The sequence below is a fragment of the Melanerpes formicivorus genome, unplaced genomic scaffold (assembly GCF_026170545.1).
Source record: "Melanerpes formicivorus ecotype bairdi unplaced genomic scaffold, bMelFor1.0.p_v2 SCAF_15, whole genome shotgun sequence".
Classification (NCBI taxonomy): Eukaryota; Metazoa; Chordata; class Aves; order Piciformes; family Picidae; genus Melanerpes; species Melanerpes formicivorus.
The window spans coordinates 2,393,290-2,420,315 of NW_027142367.1; the positions used below are offsets into that span (position 1 = coordinate 2,393,290).

The 27,026-nt window shown below is 43.5% G+C and overlaps 2 protein-coding genes across 3 annotated transcripts in view; both read right to left on the reverse strand.

Moving 5' to 3' along the window:
* The window catches only part of TERT (telomerase reverse transcriptase), a 37,667-nt gene extending 22,086 nt beyond the window's left edge, over positions 1-15,581 (reverse strand). Inside the window, exons 1-6 of one of the 2 annotated variants that reach the window (XM_068147458.1) lie at positions 15,321-15,581; positions 12,356-14,237; positions 10,917-11,112; positions 3,926-4,115; positions 1,823-2,005; positions 291-452 (exon numbers count right to left, since the gene is read on the reverse strand). In XM_068147458.1, the coding sequence (XP_068003559.1) occupies positions 291-452; positions 1,823-2,005; positions 3,926-4,115; positions 10,917-11,112; positions 12,356-14,237; positions 15,321-15,548 (2,841 nt within the window). In that variant the 5' untranslated portion in view covers positions 15,549-15,581. The remainder of the gene's footprint in view (positions 1-290; positions 453-1,822; positions 2,006-3,925; positions 4,116-10,916; positions 11,113-12,355; positions 14,238-15,320) is intronic. The other variant, XM_068147457.1, reaches the window with a different exon arrangement.
* A 5,382-nt stretch (positions 15,582-20,963) lies between these two features.
* Positions 20,964-27,026, reverse strand: part of CLPTM1L (CLPTM1 like) — a 38,519-nt gene continuing 32,456 nt past the window's right edge. Inside the window, exons 16-17 of the mRNA XM_068147459.1 lie at positions 24,718-24,833; positions 20,964-23,454 (exon numbers count right to left, since the gene is read on the reverse strand). Coding sequence (XP_068003560.1) covers positions 23,376-23,454; positions 24,718-24,833 — 195 coding nt within the window. The 3' untranslated portion in view covers positions 20,964-23,375. The remainder of the gene's footprint in view (positions 23,455-24,717; positions 24,834-27,026) is intronic.

The following is a 27,026-nucleotide window of genomic DNA, read 5'->3' on the forward strand; positions in this document are numbered from 1 at the left end:
CAGCCTTATTGCATTATTTTAATCCAACAATTCTGCTACTGTTAAAATTAAGTATCTGCTTCACATATTTCTAATTCCATAATACATTTGTCTTTATTCTTACTAACACTGAGTAAAAAGTGCAAAAAGTATAGGGTAAAAAGCCCTGCTTTGCAAAATATCCAACACCTTTACAAGGGTTTGTGAAGTAATTGCCTATTTCATACTGTTACTAAAGGATAGCTATGAACAACAATACTCCTTGGACTGAAACAGATCTACAGCAGCAAATAGAAATCAGCAAGCCATACATGTCTCTTATAGAACTTCCTGGCTTTTCCACTTGTGGTTATCATAATCACTGCGTAGCGCCGTATGCAGTAGACAGTTCTTTTCTCGGGTTTTAAGATCTGTGAAATCACTTCCACAAGTTTATTGTGAGGAATGGTATCATAAGCCCTGGACACATCAGTCTGAAATAGAATAAATACCTTCTGTTCATCAGTATGAGTGAAAATGCTGCGGCAATACGAAAAAAGAAAGTATCATTGAAGTATGTAATCAAGGCTCAAGGCAGAAAAAGTGCAAAGGACTGAAATGACTGCATCTTGCATACCAAATTCGTGACAGAACAAAAAGTGACTGCTTACCTGCAAAATCTCTCTTTGCTCAGTGAATTTCTCTTTCAAGAGAAAAGCATAATTCTGTTGTTAATAGAATGTGACACCACATGCAAACCTGAAACTAGTTAAATGATTGAAGGTTTAATGTTAAAGTTCACTGCTTGTAGTTTTAAATGTTTATATAGTTTTTAAAACCCTTCCTCTCCAGGTGATCCTGGGGGTGACATTTTAGGCTTTTGCAAAGCAGAAACCCCAGATGTTTTACCTTTCCTAAACATCATAGTGCAATCTCATCTCTGTTTTTACTTGTCATAGTCAAAATGCAAAACTTTCTGAAGTAGGAACAGTCTTAGGAGAACTATGTAACTGACATAATTCTTTGGCTTGAAAGACCATGAGACAATCACTGAAAGTAATTTCAGGACAGGATGACAACTGACACATGAGAGTGTACAGGAGACAAGACCCACTACAACAGAATGCAGTTAGAATAATACCAGGTTGGAAAAGACCTTCAAGATCATCGTGTCCAACCTATCAACTAATCCAACCCACCTAATCAACTAATACACATGAAAGTGTAGAACTTACATACATCTGAAATTGCCCCAGTTCAAAGCTATGAATCAAGCTCAAACAGAAATGTTTCCTGCTAGACATAACTGAAAATCTGGTGTTAAGAAGCAGCTCCCTCAAATAATGGGGTGTTATTTTTCAAGTTGGAGGAAAACTTTGTCAGACAGACATCAGAGTTCAAGTGTTCATGTTCAGCAGAAACTGATATTGAGGATAAAAGATATCTATATTTGGAAAGGTGTGGAATTTCTCCCAGAGTGCATATCAAGCTTTTCCTGGTTTTCCTCAGGGAAAATGAAAAACATATCTGAATTTATACCTACGTCCCACTTTCACACCCAAGCAAACTTCACTGCAAAAACATTCAGTGCACATGAAAAAGCAGGAGCTGCTAAGTGAGAGAAAGATGGACAGAAAAACATCCAAGTAAAGAAAGTGCTAGTGCAGGGACACTCCCCCTCAAGAATACAACCAACCCCACACCCCCCAGAAAAACCAACTAGAGTCTGCTAGGCATACACAAAACTTCATTTTGAAGAAAACAAAATGAGCATACAGTTAGATTGCAGCTATTAGAGCTCTGAAAGTATCTGCACAAACAGACTTTGAGAAGTTAGCTTGACCATATCATTAAAAAGACATACCTTTACAAAGTAGAAATGAGGCATTTCACCACCTGATTCATGAACCTTTGTAACAAACTTCTTCCATGTCCTGTAGATATCATCCTTCCCAAATGCTGAAGAGCCGATAATGCTGGTGTTTATAGTCCGTTCGTAATTCAACACACTAAACAGGTTTTTCAGTTGAGTGTTGTAGTGATGCATCTAAAAAGGCCAAAAAGAATCACCATGAAGCATGCCACATATTTACTGAATTATTCTGGCCAACTGCAGCTTTCAGAAAGCCTGAATACAGCTGCAGTGCCTGCTTAGAAGTGGTAAAACAGCTTCAGAAATATGTTTTGGGGTTTGGTGGGTTTTTTTGGCACATTTAAATCCTAACAAAAAAAATGGTTGGGTTTTGGGCTTTTAAGTTTTCTTTACTTACTTTTATGTACTTGACTCCTGGAAATCAAGTTGCAATACTTAAGGAGACTCCCACAAATAAAACTGCCCCCAATAAGAAGGTAACTTTGCAAACCACAGACCCACAGACTTAACCAGGTTGGAAAAGACCTCAGTCCATCAAGTCCAGCCTATTACCTAACCTCAGAGATCATCAAGTCCAACCTATTACCTAACACCTCATGACAACTAAACCATGGCTTCAAGTGCCACATCCAAACCTTTTTTGAACAGCTCCAGGGACGGGACTCCACCAATGGCCAATCACTCTTTCTGTGAAGAACTTTCTCCTCACCTCAAGCCTAAACTTCCCCTGGCACAGCTTGAGACTGTGTCCCCTTGTTCTGGTGCTGGTTGCCTGGGAGAAGAGACCAACTCCTTCCTGGCTCCAACCCCTTAGCCCCTCCTCATAGGGCTTGTGCTTGAGACCTCTCATCAGCCTTGTTGCCCTTCTCTGGACATGTTCCAGCAACTCAAAATCTTTCTTAAACTGAGGAGCCCAGAACTGGACACAGTACTCAGGATGTGGCCTAACCAGTGCAGTGTACAGGGGCAGAAGGACTTCTCTGCTCCTGCTGGCCACAGTTTCTGATGCAGACCAGGATGCCATTGGCCCTCTTGGCCACCTGGCATGCTGCTGGCTCATGTTCAGCCAGCTGTCAATCAGTACCCCCAGGTCCCTTTCTGTCTGGCCCCTTTCTAGCCACTCCAACCCCAGCCTGTAGTACTGCATGGGGTTGTTGTGGCCAAAGTGCAGCACCTAGCACTTGGATTTGTTGAATGCCATCACGTTGGACTCTGTCCATCTGTCCAGCCTGCCAAGGTCCCTCTGCAGAGCCCTCCTACCCTCTAACTGATCAACATCTGTCCCCAGCTTGGTGTTATCTGCAAATTTCCTGATGACTGACTCAATCCCCTCTTCCAGATCATCAAAACATCAATCATCAATACATCAATTTAAGACAGTGAAACTGAATTCCCCACAGCGTCTTGTAGTTTAACTGGCCTGTTAAACAAATTAATTTGTGCCCTGTATGTTCTGTCTCTGTTCCCACACTACAACAATTCCCAGCTTCCTTCCTATTTCCCTACTATGATCCAGCTTCCTCACCCTTCTTAGATTTCTTCTGTAAGGCACCCAATTCACAGCTGTGTGGTCCCCAGGGCTGACCTGCCACCACAGCCACCTAGACAATTGACAGGCACAATCTGTATTCAGCTAAATACCAACAAGCTGGATGTATCTACCCCTCACCCTCTGGTGTACCAAATAAGTATGAGATGTCAGCTCAGAACACTGAATATTTTTGAGATTCCCACCCTTCTCCTCCCATTGATGGCCAGAGCCCACTACCACAGGATGCCATTAGCAAGCCTGAGGAAAAATTAATGGAAAGGGAAAAGAAAGAAAACGTGATTAATTGATAGGCCATGCTGTACTTTTAGACTTGTTACCTTAAGACAGGCTAGAAAACAGAAGTATGTGATCCTGGAACTGGAGGCTAACAGTAAGTAAGCACTGGGAAGGCAGAGGCTAAGCTGGAACAGGCAGATCCAGTCAGTCATTCTAACTTGAATGCTCCATTTCATCATGTTAAAACTAGTTTCATATAACATAAACCCCTCACTTGCTTAGCTGCCTACATCACACCCACACAAAATAAGGAAGGAAATAAAAACCTTCTTTTCTCTGCTCTCCTTGCTGAGTGCTGGTGCTTCAAGAACATTGCTCACTTTTACTATGGGTCTTAACCCCTGTGTTTTGGGGATGAACCGGAGCTTTGACACCACAGGAAGGCACTTTTTGTGACGGAGAGCTTCAATCTCCTCCGAAGACAAAGCACGCAGGTGTGCTTCGGCAATATGGCTTCTAAAATACAAACAGACATTCAGAGTAAGCAAAAGGAAAGGCAGAGTTGAAACACTTAATTTGCTCATGATAACTCAAGGAAAGTATTTTTCTAAGGAAATAAATACAAATAGAACAGAATAGAACAGACCAGACCAGACCAGGTTGGAAGAGACCTTCAAGATCAAATAACCTCTGCAGAAAGCAACATGGAAATCTGAATTTCAGAACAATGTCATGATATTCTAATGACAATGGAATGTAACAGTAAGTGAGTACACACTCTGAGGGTTGGAGCACCAATCCTGTGAGGACAGACTGAAGGAGTTGGGGCTGTTCAGTCTGGAGAAGAGAAGGCTCCAAGGTGACCTAATTGTGGCCTTCCAGTATCTGAAGGGGGTCTACAAGCCCCCTCAGGTGGCTCAGTTGGTAGCGCTTCAGACCCTTAATGGGAAGGTCGTGAGTTCAAGCCTGCAGCGGGCAGTAGTGTCCTCTCTACTCTAGTCATGAGGTCGTTGGTGACAGGTTGGACTCAATGATCTTTGAGGTCTCTTCCAACCTTCTGAATACTGAGTAACACAAGAAGGCTGGGGAGGGACTTCTCAGGATATCAGGGAGTGATAGGACTAGGGGGAATGGAATGAAGCTGGAGGTGGGGAGATTCAGACTGGACGTGAGGAGGTTCTTCACCATGAGAGTGGTGAAGCCCTGGAATGGGTTGTCCAGGGAGGTGGTTGGAGCCCCGTCCCTGGAGCTGTTTAAGCCCAGGCTGGATGAGGCTCTGGCCAGCCTGATGTAGTGTGGGGTGTCCCTGCCCATGGCAGGGGGGTTGGAACTAGATGATCCTTGTGATCCCTTCCAACCCTGACTGATACTGTGATACTATGATTCCTGCTTGAAGCAAATAAATGTAATTTTAAAATAGCTTCAGACATGATGAAATTTTAATGTTGGGTGTTTTTTTAAATGAAGCTTAAAAGAAAATTTAAGCACAGATCAGCTGAGTACATTTGAACACTGTTAAGATAATTTTTAGGCAAGAAAACAGGAAGTTGGATATTTCTCATGCTTTCAGACATTTGATAAAAACAACCAAAACATTAACAAAGCTGAATTCTGCAAACTACACCAAGAAAGATCCAGGGAAGGAAGTACACAGTGCAAAGGGCTGTTCTACTTCCAACATTTAGGAGACCTGCCAGTTATTAGAAGTTGCAGTGAACTGAGATACTAGGTACACATACAGCTTAAGGGCATTTAAGCATCCAGTAACACAAATCAAGGAAGTGATATGATGAGCTGAAAGGAACAGCAGAAAATAACAAAAAAAAAAGAGGGCTCCCAAATCACAGGTTCTGAGCTCCCTAAGTTCATCTTAACAGGAAATGTGTTTCCCTCTTAGGAATTACAACTCAGTGTAGCTTAGTTTAAATCAATACTTGCCCACACAATGAGGCAGGAAAAGGTGGTGGAACCCTCGCTTTCACTTAAGATGTACTGCTGAAGTACCCTAACTGCAACAAGAAAGACCTGGATCAGTCTCCTGCACTGTTTGTATTGTTCAGAAGGACAAGATGAGCCACTCCAAAAAGCCCTACAGCCTAGTGGTTAGGATATTCCCCTGGGAAGTGGAGCGAGACAATTCAAATCCCCAGAAACGATGGGTCTGGAATCTAAACTTGCATACACATTTTTGACATCTCATGCAAACCAGCAGCCTGGTTTAGCAAGGCAGTGGGGTGGATGGTGGAAACCTGGTAAGCATGCTCTAGGAGACATCTGAGAAGCAAACCATGAGGTAAGAGAGCTACACAAATACTTCTACATTATATATAAGCTAATGATCCAGCTGCTGGGGCTGTCAGGATCCCAGTGGTAACAGTACATGACACTTAAAAGGTAGAGAGGCACCCAGGGCCTGCAAGTTAAGCTTTTACTGAATGAGTGCTTTGGGGAATTATGTCTACATTTAGAATTAAATTCCTGGTACAGATGCTTCCCAAAGCAAAGCACAAAGGCCAGGAGATCACTTTTGCACAGCTGGAGAACACTGGTTTGTATTATGACTTACATTCTTTCCTGAACCCATAGAAGTTCATCATGTACGATAGTATTAGGTAGACATCAAGGCAAAATGGAGAACTGAATGATCAGATCTCCATCCCTTTACAGCTGACACTTAAAACTGCAAGAAAACAAAAGCAAGCCACAACCTCTGTATAAAAATGTATGACTTCCTATGAAAGTGAAGACAAAGGTCAGATCTGATGGCGAAGCTTCAGAACTTCCGCAGCATTTCAATCCTCAGCAGCCACTGCATGGGGCAGGGAGGGTGCTGCTGACACCACCACATCGAAGACATTACTTTAAAAACATAATTTGACATTCTGTAGGCCATGTAACTTGAAGCATCATGAAATACTGATTTTTTTTCTTATTAAAGTGATAGTTTTAATTTAGAGTATGAAGCTTGGTATAGCTTCAAAAATGAAAAGAAAGTTATCTGTGTGCAACAACCAGCACATTCTCACCTCTGCCCATACAGAAAGACAAACATAAAGATTCAGGTCCCTTCTCAGAACTATGGCCTGTACCCTTCAGTGGAATTCTGCACTGCAAGAAGAAAGACAGTCTGTTGGGATGGGAATTTACTCCACAGTAACAACGTGCTGCAAAGGTAAGCTCATGAGTAAAGTTCAGGTCCACCTAGTACAGCCTGTTCGGTCTGTTCGCTTCCTCCCAATGGAAGATGAAAAAGGACTAGAAAGGCACCAGTGGCCACATTTGGCTGTGAATGCCTTCCTCTGAGCCAGCTCAGAGCAATGACCATGAACAGCTCCAACCAAGAAGGAGAAAGAACCAGGGCAGCCACAGAACAGCTAATAGCTTCCTCCAGGGAAGATGGAAGCAGCTCAACAGTGTCAGAAAATACTAGCTGGATAAGAAAAGGCAACACCTGAAGAGCCTCAAAATGGCCAAGGTACACCTCAACTACTGTTTCCCATTATCTCTAAACCCCTATTTCTCTGTCTGTAAAACAGGCCACCTGTACTTATGTAGCAAACTGGATTAACAGACCTCACATTACATTGCACACCTGAAAAAGCAGTGCTGAAAGCCCTCGCCTCATGAGCGATGCTCAACTGCAGCAGCTTGGATCAGACTAAAAGTCCACCTGGCTACATATCCTGCAGCCAACAGCAGACTCTGTCCTTACAGCACACAGTATCACAGTATCACCAAGGTTGGAAGAGACCTCAAAGATCATCAAGTCCAACCTGTCACCACAGACCTCATGACTAGACCATGGCACCAAGTGCCACGTTCAATGCTTTCTAGAACCCCTCCAGGGATGGTAACTCCACCACCTCCCTGGGCAGCACATTCCAATGGCAAACGACTCTCTCCGTGAAGAGCTTTCTCCTCACCTCCAGCCTAAACTTCCCCTGGCACAGTTTGAGACTGTGTCCCCTTGTTCTGGTGCTGGTTGCTTGAGAGAAGAGACCAACCCCTTCTTGGCTACAACCACCTTACAGGCAGTTGTAGAGAGCAATGAGGTCTCCCCTGAGCCTCCTCTTCTCCAGGCTAAACAATCCCAGCTCCCTCAGCCTCTCCTCATAGGGCTTGTGCTCAAAGCCTCTCACCAGCCTTGTTGCCCTTCTCTGGACACATTTAAAGTGTCTCAATGTCCTTCTTAAACTGAGGGGTCCAGAACTGGACACAGTACTCAAGGTGTGGCCTAACCAATGCAGAGTACAGGGGCACAATGACTTCCCTGCTCCTGCTGGCCACACTATTCTTGATACAGGCCAGGATGCCATTGACCTTCTTGGCCACCTGGGCACACTGCTGGCTCATGTTCAGCCAGCTGTCAATCAGCACGCCCAGGTCCCTCCCTGTTTGGGAGTTCTCCAGCCACTCTGACCCCAGCCTGTATCTCTGCATGGGGTTGTTGTGGCCGAAGTGCAGCACCCGGCACTTGGATTTGTTGAATGCCATCCTGTTGGACTCCACCCATCTGTCCAGTCGGTCGAGGTCCCTCTGCAGAGCCCTTCTGTCCTCTAACTGGCCAACATCTGCTCCCAGCTTGGTGTCATCTGCAAATTTGCTGATGACTGTCTCAATCCCCTCATCCAGATCATCAATGAAGATATTAAAGAGGATGGGGCCCAGCACTGATCCCCAGGGGACGCCACTGGTGACGCTTGCAGGCAGCACTACTTCCCTGAGATGTTTCCGCAGCTTCCAGCAATCTGCAGCTCAGAGGATTGCCAAGCCCAAGATCAGAAAGGCTTTCCTGCATTGTGGGGTAATATATGGGGTAAGAGGAAACAGCCTCGAGTCGTGCCAGGGGACATTCAGGTTGGGTATCAGGTTGGAAAAATTTCTCCTCAGAAAGGGTTGTCCATCACTGGAACAGGCTGGCCAGAGAGGTGGTAGAGTCACCTTCCCTGGAGATAATTAAGACGTGTGGATGTGTTACTTAGGGACATGGTTTAGTGGTAGTGATTTAGCAGCAGTCATGGGATCACAAGCTCTAGGTGAGTGGTTTGACTTGAGGATCTCAAAGGTCTCTTCCTACAGTTACATGGTTCTACAAAAAACAGGATCAGCTCTGATTAGTCTTTTAAATTCAGAGGGATTTGTCCTTACACACTGGGTTTCTCTAGGAAACTAGGCATCGGGATGAAAAGGCTAGAACAATTTAAAAAGCAGTTGTTTTCTTTTAATCACAAATCTTGTACCTAACATAGATACAAATCTATACCTGATATAGACTGCATTATATTCAAGATACAAAAATTGGTACTTGATGATCCTTTATGCCAATAGTAGCCTCTGAATTACATTAAAACCACATAAATACATTAAAACCACACTGCCATCGCTGGAGGTGTTTAAGAGACTGTATGAGGCACTTGGTGCCATGGTTTAGTTGGTAAGATGGTGTTGGGTGATAGGTTGGACTTGATGATCTCAAAGATCTTCTCCAACCTGGTCAATTCAATGCAATGCGATTCAATGCAATGCAATGCAATTCAAATACTAACTGCGACACAAGGCTGTTAATTTGAAGACAAGCAGAATATGTGAGGATGAAAATTATATTCTACTACTTCTATTTAAATTGCATGTGTGCCACGACTTCAAACAGGATAGGGGAGGTTTAGGCTGGATGTTAGGAAGTTGTTCTTCACAGAAAGAGTGATTGGCCATTGGAATGGGCTGCCCAGGGAGGTGGTGGAGTCACCCTCACTGGAGGTGTTTAGGAAGAGACTGGATGAGGCACTTGGTGCCATGGTTTAGGTAATAAGATGGTGTTGGGAGATAGGTTGGACTTGATCTCGAAGGTCTTTTCCAACCTGGTTAATTCTATTTTATTCTACCCTATTCTATTCTATGACTTACGCAGAAATCCTGCACTGGAGATACCAATGTTTAAATCAGGAAGAAGCAGAATAGGAGGGGGAAAACTGCATATACAACATTGCAGACCAACACACCACTGTGAAAGCAAAAGGTTCACCATATAAAAGGACCATTAAAACACAAGACACCAAGTATGCTCATCGTGCACAGTTCCAAAGCGCTCTCAGACACCAACAATTTCAAATGAAAACCACAAACTATGGAGACAAATGCACAGTAGTACTACTTACTAAAATTGCCTTCAAATCTTTCCTATTTTCTCACTCATTTGCTTAAACTTTGGTCTCTAAAATAATGCCCTAACTTAAAATACATGTCTGTATTTTTAAGATATAAAAAGCAGCAAGGAGTTCCACATCTGCACTAAAAGAGATGCTGCAGCTTTTAAATCCCTCCCCTTTCAAATCCTCCCCACAAACACACAAGGCTGCTGTCCAAATTTATGACCAGAGTGTTACGTAATTTCAGCAGAGGTTTGGTTTTTAAATTAAAGAAGCTGAAGCAAAATCAGTATTTTTAAAATCAACTTTCCCAAGGTTACTTTGGCTTTCTTTCACTATATTTCACTCATTGTTAAAAGGTATATATATAAAAAAAAATAAATTAGTTAAAACATAATTCATTTTTTTTGTTATGTCAACAGTTCCTTTTCTCCCACTACTGAACTTTAGATTTCAATCAGTTATCTCACACAAACTATTTCTGAAGTTTTCTTTTAGAAACTTAAGTCGATAAATGGGCAATAAATGAACACAGAATTGTAACTTCAGACTACAAAGCACAAGATGTCCACATATTCCATTCATGTTTGATTAATTTTCTGTAGTGGTTTGAGCCTTAACTGGGAGTTAAGAGCTCAGATGGAGGCAAGGCTGAGAATCTCTCCCCTGCTCCCGCCTCCTCCCTCCCAACATAGAGGAAAAAAAAAAAAAGGAAAGGGAAGGAGCAAACCCACCAAGCAATAATTTGGAGTTGGCTTGGAAATAGAGAGGTAAAGAGTTTTCTTTAAACAATATATATGTAACAATAACAGGTAAGGTTCACAAGGGCAAGGAACAAGGATGGATGGGAGGGGGACAAAGAAGAAGAATACAAAACCAGTCTCTCTCTGAAGAGGCGTGAAGGCAGCAGGGAGAAGGATCAGGCCCAACCATGTGGCAGAAGAGCAGGAAGGCAGCCACAGTAGCTCTCATCCAGGAGAGGCAGGAGCCAAAAGGATCCCTAATGACCCCAATGCCTTCCCTTTTATACCCTAGCTGGGCAGGGAGGGGGGAGTGGAACAGACTCAGTTTCCCAGGGGGAAAAACGCCCTGCAGGGAGGGCAAAGCACTCACAAGCCCTCCCCCTTTGTTTGTAGAATGGGCGTTAACCCACCGCATTTTCTAATGTTACCTAATTCCGATGTTCTGTAACTTGCCCCACACAAGCTTTCGGTAGTAGTGAAGTTTGGTTTTCTGGGACATGGTCTCAGTAATATAGAAAAATGATCTGAGCAGCTCAACAACATAGGTACCCATCAGCCAGTACAGGAACTTAGCCAAAATTTCTTCACGGAGACAATGCTCAGAGGCAGGAACAAAGTGGTCACCTTCAATAAACAATTCAAAGGTAGTTATAGTTAAGTATCATCTCTTTGTACTGGTAAAGAAACAGAACAAACAGAAAACCCCCCCACACAACACTTTTTTCCCCAGCTTGTAGTAAATGGAAACCATGGTTTTGAGCCACAGTTTCAGAATAAAGAATCAGTATGTTTGTTAGAATTCACAGCTTCTTATGGAAGTATAACCTCCACTATTTTTGACATCAGTTCTGAAACATCAGACTTTCATCTTCCTCCTACAGTACAAAGAACCTGAAGTAATTATAGAGCCTTACTGCACCTTCTAAAAAGGAATACCATCTTAGCTCATATTACTGCAGGATCCAAGAACATTACCAGGTAAGAACAAATACTGCAAACACAGCAGTTAATAAGGTGCAATCTAGAAAAATGGGAGAATGGATGCAGAAGAAAATCACAATTAGACCCTACAGCAATCAACCACTGAACTACTACTTCAGCCTAGATTTAAGTATTAGGACAGTGTTTGAAGAAAGACTTCTTCAGGGAAGCAAGCTTTACCTGTCATCTTCTAAAAAGAGGACTGAATAGAAAGGATTCATATAGAATTTGGAGCAATCAGCTGGTGTGCTCAGGACAGCTTTCAAGCTAAGGACCACAACCTCTGCACCACCAACTACCCATCCTTAAGAAGTGATCAGAAAAGGGTCTCCTGTTCCTAGAGAAGGGCTCTAAAAAGATGACAGGTAACAGACAATGCCTGTATTACACTTCATGGGTTCCACATTGATGTCTCTCTCACAGCACTGATGTGAAGGCAGAAAAGCCCAACACTGTGAGATGAAAATTCACTCCAATAGCAGAGGAACACAAGTGTCTTAACTTACCTTCTCTCTGAAAGCTTACGGTACCCAACAGGTAAACTGCATTTGCTCATTACATGCTTAGGTCATACTTAATGACCTTTCAGTTACTGTAATTTGGAAGGTAGGAGTGAAAGGGAAAGAGTGTTGTTGAAAGGCTGGTTCTAAACTCATGTTTGTGAAAATGTCATCAAACAAAAAGCATGAATAAAAACCGTGAAGTTCTGGAAGGAAGACATGCTTAAGCATTCATTCATCATTAGGAACAGACACTACTAGGTTTGCCCTCTTGGCTAGAGTTAGCATCCAACAACTCTAAGCCCACATTCACTATCCTGCCCTTCTCACCTCAAACATCAGTCACCTGACACTCCCACCACCTAGTTCTTTAACAAAAGAAGTACCTTTGCCTAGACGAAGCCACAAGCAGTCATTCACCCTCATCTTCCATGTCAACTCTCGCAACGAAAGCTTAGCAAACATCCCCATGGAAATGAACATTTTCACGTTTTTTAGGAAGCGGCACTTGTTATGATTGGAACCCCACAGCTCAGCGGGGATGACCTTCTCCAGGCACTCTCTCACAAACAGGTACACCTCCCAGTGTGTGCTGCGCTGTTTGATGAGCTGCCCGAGGTCTGAATCACTCGCCTCTCCTTGGTCTTGCTCCTTACTCTGCCACTCCCCAGAGGCAGATTTGGTGACAGAAACACGTGAATTATCTGGCAGATCAGTGTTACTGCTGCTTGTCACACACTTAACAGGCTCTTTTCCACACTGCTCTGCTTTGTGGTGAACCTCTACTTCCCTGGGCAAGCCTGCCTGACAGGGTAGCTCCATTTTTCTTGTATTGGTTGCAGGTATGTGGACAGGGCAATTTTTTTTCAAGAGAACTAAGTAAGGACACCTTGTATGGTTCCTTAGCAGTGCCTGAAACACGCATCTCATTTGCCAGTAGCGCCTGGGCAACCTCTTTTTTCTCCGCTTGTGATCTGTCACACTTTGGTGGTGCTTTTGCTCCAACACATTCTGGCTTAAGAATATAGCTTCTACAAGCAGTCTTCCACCTGCCTTAGAGTCCTGCAAGCGATTCAATACAAAAGATTTAGAAAAACATTCTTTGAAGCCCCTGCGAGAATATAGAATTGGCTTCCTGTCAATGTATACTGCAGAATGCAAGAGCCTGTTTGGTACCTTCTTTGCCAAGTGAGCTACAGCACTTTCCTGCCTTCTGTACTTTGAAGAAATACCCTCCACGGGTTTGATTTGCACAGAATCCAAATGAGATTCATAGGTATTCATCTCTACTCCTTTCCTATGAGATTCTGCTTGCTTTTCAGTGCTGGACTTGAAACACTGGGTACTCTGAACTCCCCGCAGAAAAGATCTTTCACCTGCCACACACTTCTTCCCATCGTGGGATGTGTGAGCTAAGGAAGGAGCAGACAGATCACTTTCACTTCGAGAATCGTGTGCTTTTTTAATGAGGCATACAGAACGTGACACTACACAACCAGCTCCACAGCTCTGGCAGCTACTTTGCTTCACCTCAGCAGTGACACCATCAGCATTTTTGTCTCTCACTTTCTCCTCTACTTTTGCTCTCTTAGCTGGAATTTCAGGTTGTTCCCTATCACGCTTCCTTTTTAAAGATGGTGCTGTAGCTGACAAATGTAAACTGGAGCTACTCTGGTTTTCCAGGTGCTCAGTAACCATTCTGATCTGTTCCTCTGCTTTAGAAACATCTTTTGCAGAACAGTGATAACAGGACCCATTGGGTTTTGTATTTCTCAGACTGGAGACGTCAGCTTCGAGTCTTTGTCTGCATTTCCACCCATGTGGCTTTGCAAGGTATTGTCTATGAAACCTGAGTCTTTTTTGAATATAGTTGAGCAAGCTACTATGCTTACGCTTTGAAAACCTTTGTTTAGCAAATACTGGGGATGAGTCTACGTTAACAGTATGCGAAATAAGTTCATAAATTGGCTGTCCACAAACCTGGTAACAACTACTAGGGGGAACCAACATAAAGATTGCACAATGTTCCAACAAATACATCGCCACATCATCTCCTATCCTGCTCAGCAGCGTTTCCCAGAGGCCACTGATACGCATCGTTTCGGTTACAGTATTGGGTAGGTAGTTGTATACACGTGAAAATGGCATGATTGGGAAATCAGAACTGTTCTGATCCAGTAAGGAGTATCCATATGCGAGGATATTCTTCTTTCTTTTTTCACACAATCTTTGAATAACTCTTGTGATGACTTCATCCTGACCAGATAACTGAAGACAGAAAGAAAAAAAGAGAAAAAAAGGCAATTACCTTTTATCACCAACTCTTCCATAAACCACAATGTATGTTTTAAAGGCACAGACATGCAAGTTTTACAGCCTTAGACCTCAGCTTTAGATCAACTCTTTCAGGTAATACTAATGCTTCACAAACACCACCTCAAAAAGGAAGACTTTCAAGCATACAAGACGCTTACACACAGCAATATGGGCCAACATCTTTAAGGAAGTATTTTTAACGTTTGCCGGTTTGATCCTGGCTTTCATGCCCAGGAAACATCCTACACTACTCCCCTCAGCTCCCTCAGCAACCAAGACTCCAAGGTCTTCACGGTCACTTTGCCTGTCGATGCCTGCCTAGGTAGACACTAACCTCCAAGAATGAGCACTGATTTTCTTGAAGGCTCCATCTCCTTTGTGTACAGAAAAGCAATGAAATAACTCAGTCCACGATTCTAAAACCCGATCAACAAGGTTGCAAAGTTTGTTTCCTGCTGTAGCAGTTTCGGTCGCACACGCCGTAGCTTCGAGAGAGAAAAGCAGCGTTTCCCCTCCACAAAGTTTCTTCCGCTTAAACACCAACCTGCAAGCTGTTTCCCCTACTGTTCTCTGTCCTCTCAAGAGCTAGAAGGTGGCATTTTTAATTTCCAGTCGCTCCCCGCCAACATGAGGGAGAGGTTAGAGGGCCCCGAGCACGCAGTCCTTTTGTGCTAAGCACTCCCTCAATGGCACCAAGACTTTGCTCTCCCACGGATGGTACCCCACTCCTCCCAGCTAGCTGAGGTCGACAGCCGGAGGGGCCGGAGGTGGCAGGCGGGACGCGGCGGGGAGCCCCGAGGGGCCGGCAGCAGCCCCGAGCACGCACGGAGGACACGAAGCACGCTGCCACCCGCCCAGCGCCGGCCGTGCTACCCCGCCGAGGGCCAGCACTAGCGGCCGGCGAAGCCCCGCGCCGCCACTTACGGCCCCGGGGGTCTCGGCAGGGCTCGCTGCTCGGCGGAGGCTCCGCTCCTGCGGCCGCCCCGCGCTCGATGCCAGGTGCAAGCGGACCATCACTTGCGCTCTGCCTCCTACCTGCTGGAAGGTGAAGGGCCGGGGGATGGCGCGGGCCCCGCAGGGGACGCACACCACACACTGACTCACGAAGGTCCGGTAGCAGGAGGTGTCGTTGCCCTGCAATAACTCGGCCTCTCCAGCACTGCTCTCCTGCAGCCGCCGGATGAAGGTCTCCAGCGGGGTAACCTCGGCGTAGCAGCCGCGCAGGGCACCCAACACCGCGGCGAAAGGCTCCGCGCCCGCCATGTTGGGGAGACGGAGCACGCCGCAGCCTGGGCTGGCCCCCGCGCTCCCCTTCGTCGCGCACCCCTCCGCTCCCCTGCCGCCGCCGAGCCACAGGGAACTGCTGCGGTGTTTGGGTTTTTCTGGGGGTTTTGGTAGGGAGGACTGTTTTTAAATAATAATATATTTAGAAAAAGAGCGGTGTGAGATTCCTGTGGTTGGTTTAGGGGGTTGGGGGATTTTTTTGGTTTTTTTTTTTTTAAGTGAGTGCTGCGCCCAGCTGCCGCCGATCCCTGATTAGCATAGAGGGGCAGCAGCGGGGGCCGGGGGCGGGGCCCGGGACCGCGGGCTGCTGTCCCTTTGCACTCTTCCATCCCTCCGGCGGTAACCGGTGAGGGCGGGGGGACCGGGAGGGGCGATGGGCGTCTGTGAAGCAGAGTGCCAGCACCGGCTACTACAAATCCGTGGCACAGTTTCTGACTGGACATTCAGGCTGTTAATTTCAGACAGCTTTGTAGCATGTTTTGCAGTGAATAATTGGTGCTGTGTATTTTCAGGTTGCTTGGGATAGCGCGACCTACATTCAACAAAAGTGTTGAGGAAAGCTTTCATAGGATCATAAAATTGGTAGGGGTTGGAAGGGACCTCTGGAGATCATCAAATCCAAACTCCTTGCCAAAGCAAGGTCTCTTAGGGCAGGCTGTACAGGAGTGCATCCAGATGGGTCTTGGAACTCTCTAGAGAAGGAGACTTCACAACCTCTCTGGGCAGCCTGTTCCAGTGCTCCGTCACCCTTATAAGTAAAGAAGTTTTTCCTCATACTGAGGTAGAACTTCATGTGCTCCAGACTGGATCCACTGCAACTTGTTCTGTCACAGGACACCAATGAATAGAGACTAGCACCTTTTTCTTGACACCCACCCTTCAGATAGTTGTAAATATTAATAAGATCTCTCAGTCTTCTCCAGACAGCCCCAGGTCTCTCAGCCTATCCTCCTAAGACAGATGTTCCAGTCCCTTAATCATCCTTGTAGCCATCTGTTGGTCACGCTCTAGTGCATCCCTGTCCCTCTTAAACTGGGGAGCCCAGAACTGGACACAATACTCCTGATGTAGTCTCACAAGGGCAGAGTAAAGGGGGAGGAGAACCTCCTTTGACCTACTGGCTACACTCTTCTTAATGCACTCCATGATACATTTGCCTTCCTAGTCACAAGGGCACATTACTGTCCTATGGATAATTTATTTTCTGCCTTTGAAGGTGATGAAGAGCTCTTTAAGTGAGTTTTGTTAGTTTATTAAGATGGATTTCCTATGGAAGAAACCAGGGGGATTCCTTTTTAAGGAGCTCCTTTTAGGATCATCCCTCTATATAGGATCTGTCTGAAAGGAGAGCAACTGTAGGAGAGGTTATGGTAGATATGAACAGAGTAAACCCTTAAAATTACCATCTGGTCCTATGTTTCTCATCAAACTCATGAATGAAGAGGGCAGATCACTTTTGGTAGTGTGTAACCCCCTACTTGAAACTTTTCTGGGTATCTGAAGACTTCAGGGTAGCGAACTTCATGATAGACTGCAAAAGGGATTGCAGTTCTGGAGAACTGTAGGTCACAAAGATTGATGTTTATTAAAGGTAAATTAGTGGAAATAACAAAAGTTGGGATAATGGATGCTGAGAGGAATAGAATTGTAGAATCATAGAATTGCTAAGGTTGGAAAGTAACTCAAAGATCATCCAGTTTCAACCCCCCTGCCATGGGCAGGGACTCCTCACACAAGATCAGGTTGCCCAGAGCCACATCCAGCCTGGCCTTAAAAACCTACAGGGATGAGGCTTCTACCACTCCCCTGGGCAACCTGTTCCAGTGTCTCACCACCCTCATGGGGAAGAACTTTTTCCTAATATGCAATCTGAATCTACCCAGTTCTATTTTTTTCCCATTCCCCCTAGTCCTATAACTACCTGACATCCTAAAAAGTCCCTCCACAGCTTTCTTGTAGCTCCCCTTCAGATACTGGAAGGCCACAATTAGGTCTCTCAGAGCCTTCTCTTCTCCAGACTGAACAGCCCCAACTCCCTCAGTCTGTCCTCATAGGGAGAGGTGCTCCAGTGCTCTGATCATCCTCATGGCCCTTCTCTGGACACATTGTAGTACCTCCAGATCCTTCTTGTAACAGGGGCCCCAGAACTGGACACAGTACTCCAGGTGGGGTCTCACCAGAGCAGAGTAGAGGGGGAGAATCACCTCCCTTGACCTTCTGGCTATGCTTCTCTTGATGCAGCCCAGGATGTGATTGGCATTCTGGGCTGCAAGTGCACACTGGTGGTTCATGTTGAGCATCTCATCCACCAGCACCCCCAGGTCCTATTCTTCAGGGCTGCTCTCAAGCCAGTAGCTGCCCAGCCTATGTTGGTGCTTGGGATTGCCCCAACCCAGATGGAGGACCTTGCACTTAGTCTTGTCGAGCCTCATGAGGTTGGCTTGTGCCCACCTCTCTAGCCTGTCAAGTTCCATCTGGATGGCCTCCCTTTCCTGCAGTGTGTCTGCTGCACCACACAGCTTGGTGTCATCAGCAAACTTGCTGAGGGTGCACTCAATGCCACTGTCCATGTTGCCAACAAAGATGTTTAAACAAGACTGGTCTCAGAGCTCATTTTGCAGCAGGACATGTTGTGTGTGGGAACAAGCCCTTTTGAGGACTGTTATTATTACAGTTACCAGAGTTACATGGATCTGGTTCTTCCCATGTGTCTATCCTAGTCCTCTGGATTGGGACTCATCCTGAGGGTTGGTCTCTTCCCCACCCCTTTTACTGCTTTTTCCAGGCTACTGTGTGTCTTTGGCACTGCACTGAATGGTGTGTCTCTCTACTCACACCTGCCCCAGCCTTTATTTGATTCAACTTCTCCTTTGTCTATTGCTCCTTAAAACTCCTCCTTCTATAGTTGCCTTCTTAGAGTCACAGTCTTCATTGCATCAGATACACCCTGCATCAAACTTTGACTTTGAACTTTTATCTTCAGTTCAGTGTTAATTGATTTTCAGCGATACTTTTCACCCTTCAGTTGCAGTATTTACTCCACAGATTCTTTGATCCTTTTCTCACCCATGTTTATTCCTATCTGTTCTAGTGGTCAGCCCTAGGCCAACAAAACACCTGCTTGTGATGGAGACTAAAGAGCAGATGTGTCAAAAGCTGTGATTTTCAGTATAGGAGATGTAAATTGTGAGGTTCATCTGGAAAAGGGGAGGTTATACTTCAGTAGATCCTGTGGAAATCAGTCCAAACTAGGCATCTATGGCAACTCTGAGCTGAAGCTTGCAAATGATGCAGCTGGGAGGTTGCAGGACAGTAAGGAGGAAAAGCATACTGGATATCCACTGCTGTCTCACCATGAGCCAGGCGTTGAGTGTTAGGCAGCACTAAGCTGCAGCTTTGCCAGGCCCAGTGTTCTCAATGGACCAAAAAGTCTAGCTGTGGTTCCCAAGCATATGCTTAAAGGATTTTGCATCAGTGGAAGAGAGCATGCAGGCAAACAACAGCACTGAAACGTCTGCTTGGCTTTAGGCTACTCACCACAGACTGACCTGTGGCCAAAAACTGCTATGGGCAATTAATGATTGAACTCTTCAAAGTCCGGAGTAAGATAATCCTTGAATCTTTGCAGGCATGCAAAACTAGAAGGACAAATCATAATGGCAACCATCAGAGAGCAGTAAGTTAACAAGGATTGTGGAGGTGTGGATGACTAATGAGAACACTAATGGCCGGAAACTGAGAGGCTGGTACATACTACATCCAAAAGAGCTTGCCAGAAGTTTTGTGGCAAGGATTAAAAGGGCAGAACACTGCCAAAACAGAAAGCTGGAGGAAGAATCTACCCAATTCTTTTAGGAAAACAGAGGCAGACAACCTGAGCCAAAACTCCTCAGGGTCAAAATGTTTGTCTTTTGAATCTGAGGTATTTTAAACCTTTTGATGCAGGTATACTCATCAGGGTGTGGAGGGGGGAGGATTAAATACATATGAAAAAGAGATAATACAAGATTGTTGGGATTCAGTATTAAAAAGAGCAGCAAGAAATAAAATTGCATAAAGGAAAAGCTGGAGCAAACTGATTAGATCCAGATATCCTTAAGAAGCAGTGGTATTTAACACAGATGTATGAAAACATGGGAGACATCACAGTATGCCCTGTGTACTAAGAGGAAATTCTTAAATGTGCCTATGGCTGGCAATGTTCATGGATCCTCACAGGCACATAGCTAATGGCTCCTAGTATGAGGGGGAGCAGCCAGACTGTCATTTGGCATCTAGGGAAGCTGGGCTTTTTTTCCTGGCTTCTCAACTCCTATAGCTACTCATTTAGAGGGTTTTACACAGCCCTGTCAGGAAAACTCCTGCAGTCTATGACAGGAAGAAGATGCTGCACTGGCACTGGAGGCTCCTGAGGTCCCTTCCCACCTGCATATCTTATGATATTGAAAAGCTGGGGATCATTTCCACATCAGATGGATCTTGAGAGGAAAAAAACCCAAATAAATGGAAAATGTGGTGTTTGCAAACTACAAAATTGTCCAAAGGCTTCTGGCATCGAGCTGGAGATGCTGGCATTACAACAGAGTGTAATACTGTATTAAAAGGGAAAATACACTGAGGCTCAGTCTAGGTCTCAGCAGTGTATACAGCACCTCTGTGGCAGCAGCAGATGCAGAGCAGATTTCTCAGGCTTTGCTGGTAAAACTGCCCATGCTGCTGCCCACTGTATTATTCAGTTAGTCCAGGGAAAAAAAAACAAAGCCATGAGGGCAGTAGGGATATTTCTTGGAGAACAGCCAGCAGCAGGTGAAGATGAGCAGGAAGCAGCATGGTATAGAAGTGGAATTGTGTGGGAATAGAGCACAGTGTCTGTGGCACAGCCAAGAAGCTGAGTCACAGGTCTTGCACACCTACAGAAAGAGCTGAGCCTGCTGCCTTTCTTCACTTACGCCCTTTGGAGATCATGATTGCTGTTACTATGCACCATAACTACAGTGCAAGCATATCTGCTAGAAGCATATAATGACTTTCCCCAATTAGCTCTAAAACAGTCCCATCCCCAAATCACCATCTTTTAACTCCCAAAGCCATTACAAGCATCAGGGAGATGAGAATGAGAGATAGTCACCTACTTACTTACCACATTTAATCCTGTTAGAACTGAGGAAGTTTCTTTTACTCCTAAACAGATCACAGATACTGATAATCCAGCAATATGGTCAAATTTTATATGCAGCTCTTCTTCTGCATTAACAGCATCCAGAGCCACATTTTCTGTTTTAAGCTGATATAATTGCCACAAGTAGAAAGTTAAAAGTATTTAATATCTCTGAAGTTACACTACTCACATAACTTTTCACCACCTGTCTTTCCAACAACAAAAGGTAACTGTCCTGTATGCAAAGTCTTTTATTTGGAAATGGAATGCACAAAACAATGACGTGGAACAGGAAAGTCTCACTCATTTTAGGAATTAAAATGGTCTTATTTTATATTCTTCATGACTACTATTATGAGGCCATCATCATCAGAAATGCAAGACAGAAGACCAATAAACTCACAGTATGTAAAGGTGCAAGAGTCATTTTTCAACAGCTACATAAAAAATGAGTGATGAAACATTAGAAATACCTGCATATGATATTCTGGACCTCCTCTAGAAGAACCAGTAACTTGATTGTTTCAAAATGGCACAGAAAGGGATTGTGCTATATGCATTATTTATAGGAGGGGATTTTTTTTTGTACACTTACATTTAACAATTATTATGAGATATGAATCACCAATGAGTTTGCTTAACAGCAAAGAGCTTCTTCCAAGCAAATCCAAACCATATAATGAATGCAACCTGTTTTGCATAGACTAGGGGGAATGGAATGAAGCTGGAGGTGGGGAGATTCAGACTGGATGTGAGGAGGAGGTTCTTCACCATGAGAGTGGTGAAGCCCTGGAATGGGTTGTCCAGGGAGGTGGTTGAGGCCCCATCCCTGGAGGTCTTAAGACCAGGCTGGATGAGGCTGTGGCCAGCCTGATCTAGTATGAGGTGTCCCTGCCCATGGCAGGGGGGTTGGAACTAGATGATCCTTGTGGTCCCTTCCAACCCTGACTGATGCTATGATTCTATGACTTATATATGTTCAATGCTAAAATCACCATTCCTCCTTAGTTGCAGTCAACAGTGTAAAGAGACCTTAATGTGAACTTCAGTGAAATAATCACTTACAGACTCTCTTCTATTGCCAGGAGCAGGTAACAAAGACTTCGGAATAAGACACTAGTCTGTGACAAAAAAGGTTAGGCACATATCTGTATCTTTTTGGGACCCAAGTATTTATGTGTTCAGATTTCTTCAGTATCAGAACTGGATAAAATCCACTTCGTAAGGTAGTTACAGGCAAATATTTCAACCAATGACAAATTGAATAGCCTTGCACAAACAACATGCAATTTCATAAAGACATTTAAGATGCACTAGGGTTAATTTGGAAAGGTACTGCCCAAAGCAAAACTAGAATTGGAAAACAAAAATTCTGCTGTTTGGACTTTTTTTCCCCCCTTTTTCTTTAAATTACATTTTATTTGCTGCTGAAAGCAATGCACTCTGTACTTCACTTAATGTAATTAAGAATCCTGCTTTTAAAACTCTAGAGCCACTGCTTCTACATACAGCTGTGAACTCTGGATTTTTGGTATAATGATTAAACTTGAATTTCACTAAACTGAGAGCAACAGATGAAAATACTTTCCTTATTCAACTGTTCCCATGGAATATGGATTTTAAATTGTGTGCCTGGAAGATAGCTGTTCTTCACCAGGCTGGACTTTTTGCTCCGTAGCCAGGCAGTCTGTTGAGCTTGTGCTGTATTTGAGTAAAATCATTCCACTTGAATGATGTGTTTCGTAGTATAAATATGGATAGAAAGAGAGAGAAAGGGCAAAGACTAGAGAGTAATTGCCTTTGAAACATGAGACAATTGGCCTAGTAGGTCTCTGGGGTACCACAACTAAGAATTTCAGATGTGTGAAGAGACTTTCATAACACATAACAATGGTTTGCATTATGTGAGTATCTGCTATACCAAGCAACCAGGAGTTCTGTTGACAGTGCAGAAGGATTGACGTAAACTTGGATACATCCTGATAGAGAAACTGTTCGTTTTCTCACCTTCATTCAGTTCAAGATGACCAAAGCCTTTTGCCATGGGTGGGCTAAGACTGTACCAGAATTTGAATTTTAACAACCCCATCTGTCTCATACTGTATCTCCGTCAATTTTAAGCTCTGAACTTCAATGTGCAAAAGAAAACTTCAACAATTACCAATTATCTGTTGCCAAAGGAGAATGATTGATAATTAGCATATAACCTGACACGGGATGTTTTATTTTTGACAGCCTCTGGTTTGGCAAGAATGCTTGATTCTGTTCTCCCACACTGGCTTGTTGTTTCACTCTTCATAGCCTAGTGGCAGGGGTATCACGCTTTCAGCTGGCGAGTTGTCATAGAAACAGATTTAGATATTAATTACAAAGGTCAGGACAGAAGTTTTTATGGAAGAGAAGTTCAAATGCAGGAAGTTTGTTTAATGACATCTGGCAGATTGTGGACTTCTTGTGGACAGGAGAGGATCTTGAAATAGGAGGATATCAAAACTAGATTTTGGCAATATAGAGGATGTATTGTCCATGTAGTTCTGTCATAAGCTTTAAAAATACTCTTATTAAATAAGTTTGTCCTTCCTTAAGACCACATAATACAGGAAGCCAGTAGAAGTCCAAGGGTCAGAATCTTCTTCAGTTCTTATTCTCTATGAGCTTTTCTTTTTTGGCTTTTCTTCATAAGATTCTCCATACTCATTCACTCTGCTCTTATCCACAGGATAAAGCCTGGAAGAAAAAAAAACAAACCCTGAATGTTAGCTACAATACTGTCTGCTACCCAGAGAAATTAAGCAGCTCTGTGCTACTTAATTTTAAAATTAATTTCTTTCTCATCATATTCTCTATTCCCATTTGCAGCAGAAACACAGAACTGTTTTATAGATCAGTTACAGACACATCAGCTTCTTCAAAGTAAAGCTTAAGCAGCTGTCTCATAAAAGGACCCTCTTAAGAGACATATTAGCTCCTCTCAAGCTTGGCTGGAGTACTTCTCAAGCAATTTAGGCTACCTCTCAAATTTAAAACCAGTGCCCAGCCTCTATCAGAAGTTGTGGAGCTCTTAACATGTAGAAAAATTATGTTGGAAGGGGACCTATTTTACTACACTTACATGCAATTATAGAAACCAAGAAGTGAAGCCCACATTTAGTACTCATGATTAGTTAGAGGTACACAGCCATATGTTCTGGAAAAGTGCCAACTTGGCTAAAAATTGTTTGCTCCACATTGAAATAATATTGGGAATGAGAATACACTTCCTGTAGCTTCACTTCTGAACAATATTACAACAATGACTGCTTACAGCCTTCTTTCTTACCTGATTTTAGTTACTTAAAGAATCTGAAACTCACTGGATAGTCACTTTAGCAGAGAACCCAGTAACTTCTGTTTAAGAAGTAGACAGAGGACAGCAAAGCAGGCAAGTCCCTCACCAGAAAACATCCTTTGCCTTGCAGAGCAGCTTGAAAAGCATGTCTCAGACACTGGGCCTATGTGTCTCAGGTTGACAGATTGGTTGGGTTTTTTTTGTTTGGGTTGTCTGGGTGGTTGAGGTGGGGGGGTTGGTTTGGTCGTTGGGGTGGTTTGTGTGTGCTTTTTTTCCTGTTTGTTTGGTTTTGTTTGGTTTTTTGCTTTTTATAACTTGTGAATGTGAAACTACTGGGTATTTTGGGGAGGGAGAAGGGGTGCTGTGGGTGCTGAGGAGTTTCTTGACAACTCTCTGAAGCGTGCTAAAAAGGTCCCTAGATACTGTCAGTTACAGCAAAGTGCTTTTGCTCCTCTTACCTGCACTGAAGCCTCCCTCACGGGATCCCCTGCTCGCCATTCCCTTCCCTAGGCATGCACACAACTACCATTATCCAGACCACACTGTCTATCAGCATTCTGCTTGAAGTCTATCCCAAACTATTTCACAGATCTTTATCTCAGTAAGAGTGCAACCATCTCCAGTGCTGTAACAAGTCTGACGAGTATTAAAGCAAGGCATACCATCTTTGGTAAAGATAGACCAGGAACACCACATCGTCTCTAAAGCACGCCAGCCTATGAGATGTTGGCATTGTGATGATAAAAGCAAATATATCATCAATAAAGGTGTTGAATGCCTACAAAGAAAAAGTACATTTTAGTTGGCTGTAAATGAAGGGAGGCATCTGTCACACAAAGCTACAGGAGAGAAGTTTCCTAGAACTGTATTTTTCAGTAGGAACACAGACTACTTCCATATTTATAACAACACTTAAAAGCATTATGCTGAAAAACTAATTAATGTAAACTTTAAAGTGCTTTTTTTTTAAATGAAGACTATACCATCTATTGCAGACCACACTATTATAGTCACAAGTGAAAAGGAAGTAGGACTGCTTCAGCTAAGTGAAGAGTATTGTCAGGTGAGGGAAAAAACATTGATACAACTTCAGTGACATCTTTGGAAGAAACTGGAAATAAGCTTTGATTCATTCATTACTCAAATGATCTAAGACTTACAAAATGTGGGACTTTGAACTTTCTGTGAAAGGACGTGAATTTACTGCTCTTAAGAATGTTAACTTGACAGCTTTGGAGAGACTTTAAAATATTTTCAGTACTCTCCTGGAAGTAATTACCCATTTCTCACTCAACACAATTTTCTACACCCATCGCTTACTCAAGACAATTCTCTACACCATTTCCATTCAAGTAGGCATACTACGTCTGTTTCCTAGGCATCTGCTGGGAAATCAATGCAAAAAGGCTCCAAGCATGCAAAAGCAGCAATATGTTGTCAGATAAGGTGAAGAGAGTAAACAGAAGGGCAGCTCCTCTCAATCTGGCTCCCACCTACAGGAAGGACTAGAAATCAACTTTTACAGTGCACCAGCCCTATCACTCATATGGTGCAGTACACTCACTGAAACCAGCAGGAAACAAATCCAGCAAAGAATATTCAGTGTTGGCATAACAAACTCAGTCAGCAACATGGCTTCTCCTTTCAGCATTAGCAAGCTGTACAATAATCCACACCATAAGAAGGGGGAAAAATTATGTATTCTGTAAGCATGGAAGGAATTGCTCTTCAAAATGAACCAATGTTTCTATGATGGTACAAAGCATCACAGCAGATGGGAGTGTTGGGCAGGAAAGAGTTCTGATTAGTTACAAAAGGAAAGCTTTCTGACAAGTCAAAACAAATCCATTAATGCAGTGACCTAAGAATATGGATGACACTTCTCAAGCCTGTGCAAAGAAGATTTGTCATGGAACCAAGTAAAACTTGGCAAGTTTGAAAATGCAGCCTTTCCAAGTCAACACCCAAGTGAGTGATCCTACAAGGATAAAAGGAAGCAAAAACCTAAATGCTCCATCCTTCAGGCACTCAGGCAGTCCTCATAAGCCACTGCTACTGAATGCATCAAGGCAGTCCATCTAAAAGCTGGTTTTCTTTTGAGATTACCTCATTTGAAAGTACTCCTCATAAAAGTATAAAATATGAAGACTACAGAAATTGGACAGTTAGAATAATCTTCCCTTTTGACAAGGTCTTCCAAAACAGGAAAGAATTCAAATGAAGGAAAAACCTCAAACCTTTCTAAAAGATCACTTGCATATGAGACTCCAGATTGTTCTTTTGACTCTTTAAAATGCAGAAGAGATCAAGAAAGTTTGATTATTCCCTAGGAAAAGTAAATTACCCCTTCCAAAGCCCAATAAGTTTGACATAATTGAAAGCATCATATACTTCGTTCTGCCTACTCACAAGCCCTTGTTAAGATGCCAAAGGGCCAAAGGCTACCCACAAGAACGATAAATGCTCTGTAAGAAAAGGCTATTCAGTAAGAGAATTTTAGTACTTCAGAGGTTATTGACTTAATACTCTCCCTTTGCTATTTAACTGCTGTCATCTCTGCCCACTTACTGTATTTTTTTCCTAAGTAAAATGGTGAAATTACTTCACTCCCTTTACTCCCCTCCTTTATGAAATATGCCAATCAGCAGCACTGCTTTACTTTTACTTTTGACTGTATTTCCCTATTGAACACTGTTTAGTTGCTATTCTGATACCAGCAGAATATTTTAGTCTCTTTTCCTAGATGCCCCTGATTGCTTAAAAACACTAAGGTAGTAGAAAGTTGGGCTACTGGTGTATGAATGCAGAAAACAGGAAAACTATGAAAGGCACTTGAAATGTTAAGCTTTTAGTTCTTCTGTTCCAGATCATCTGTTCAGAATTAGACACTGTCTTGAGCAGTTTTTGTAAAGATTAGGATAGGATAGGATAGGATAGGATAGGATAGGATAGGATAGGATAGGATAGGATA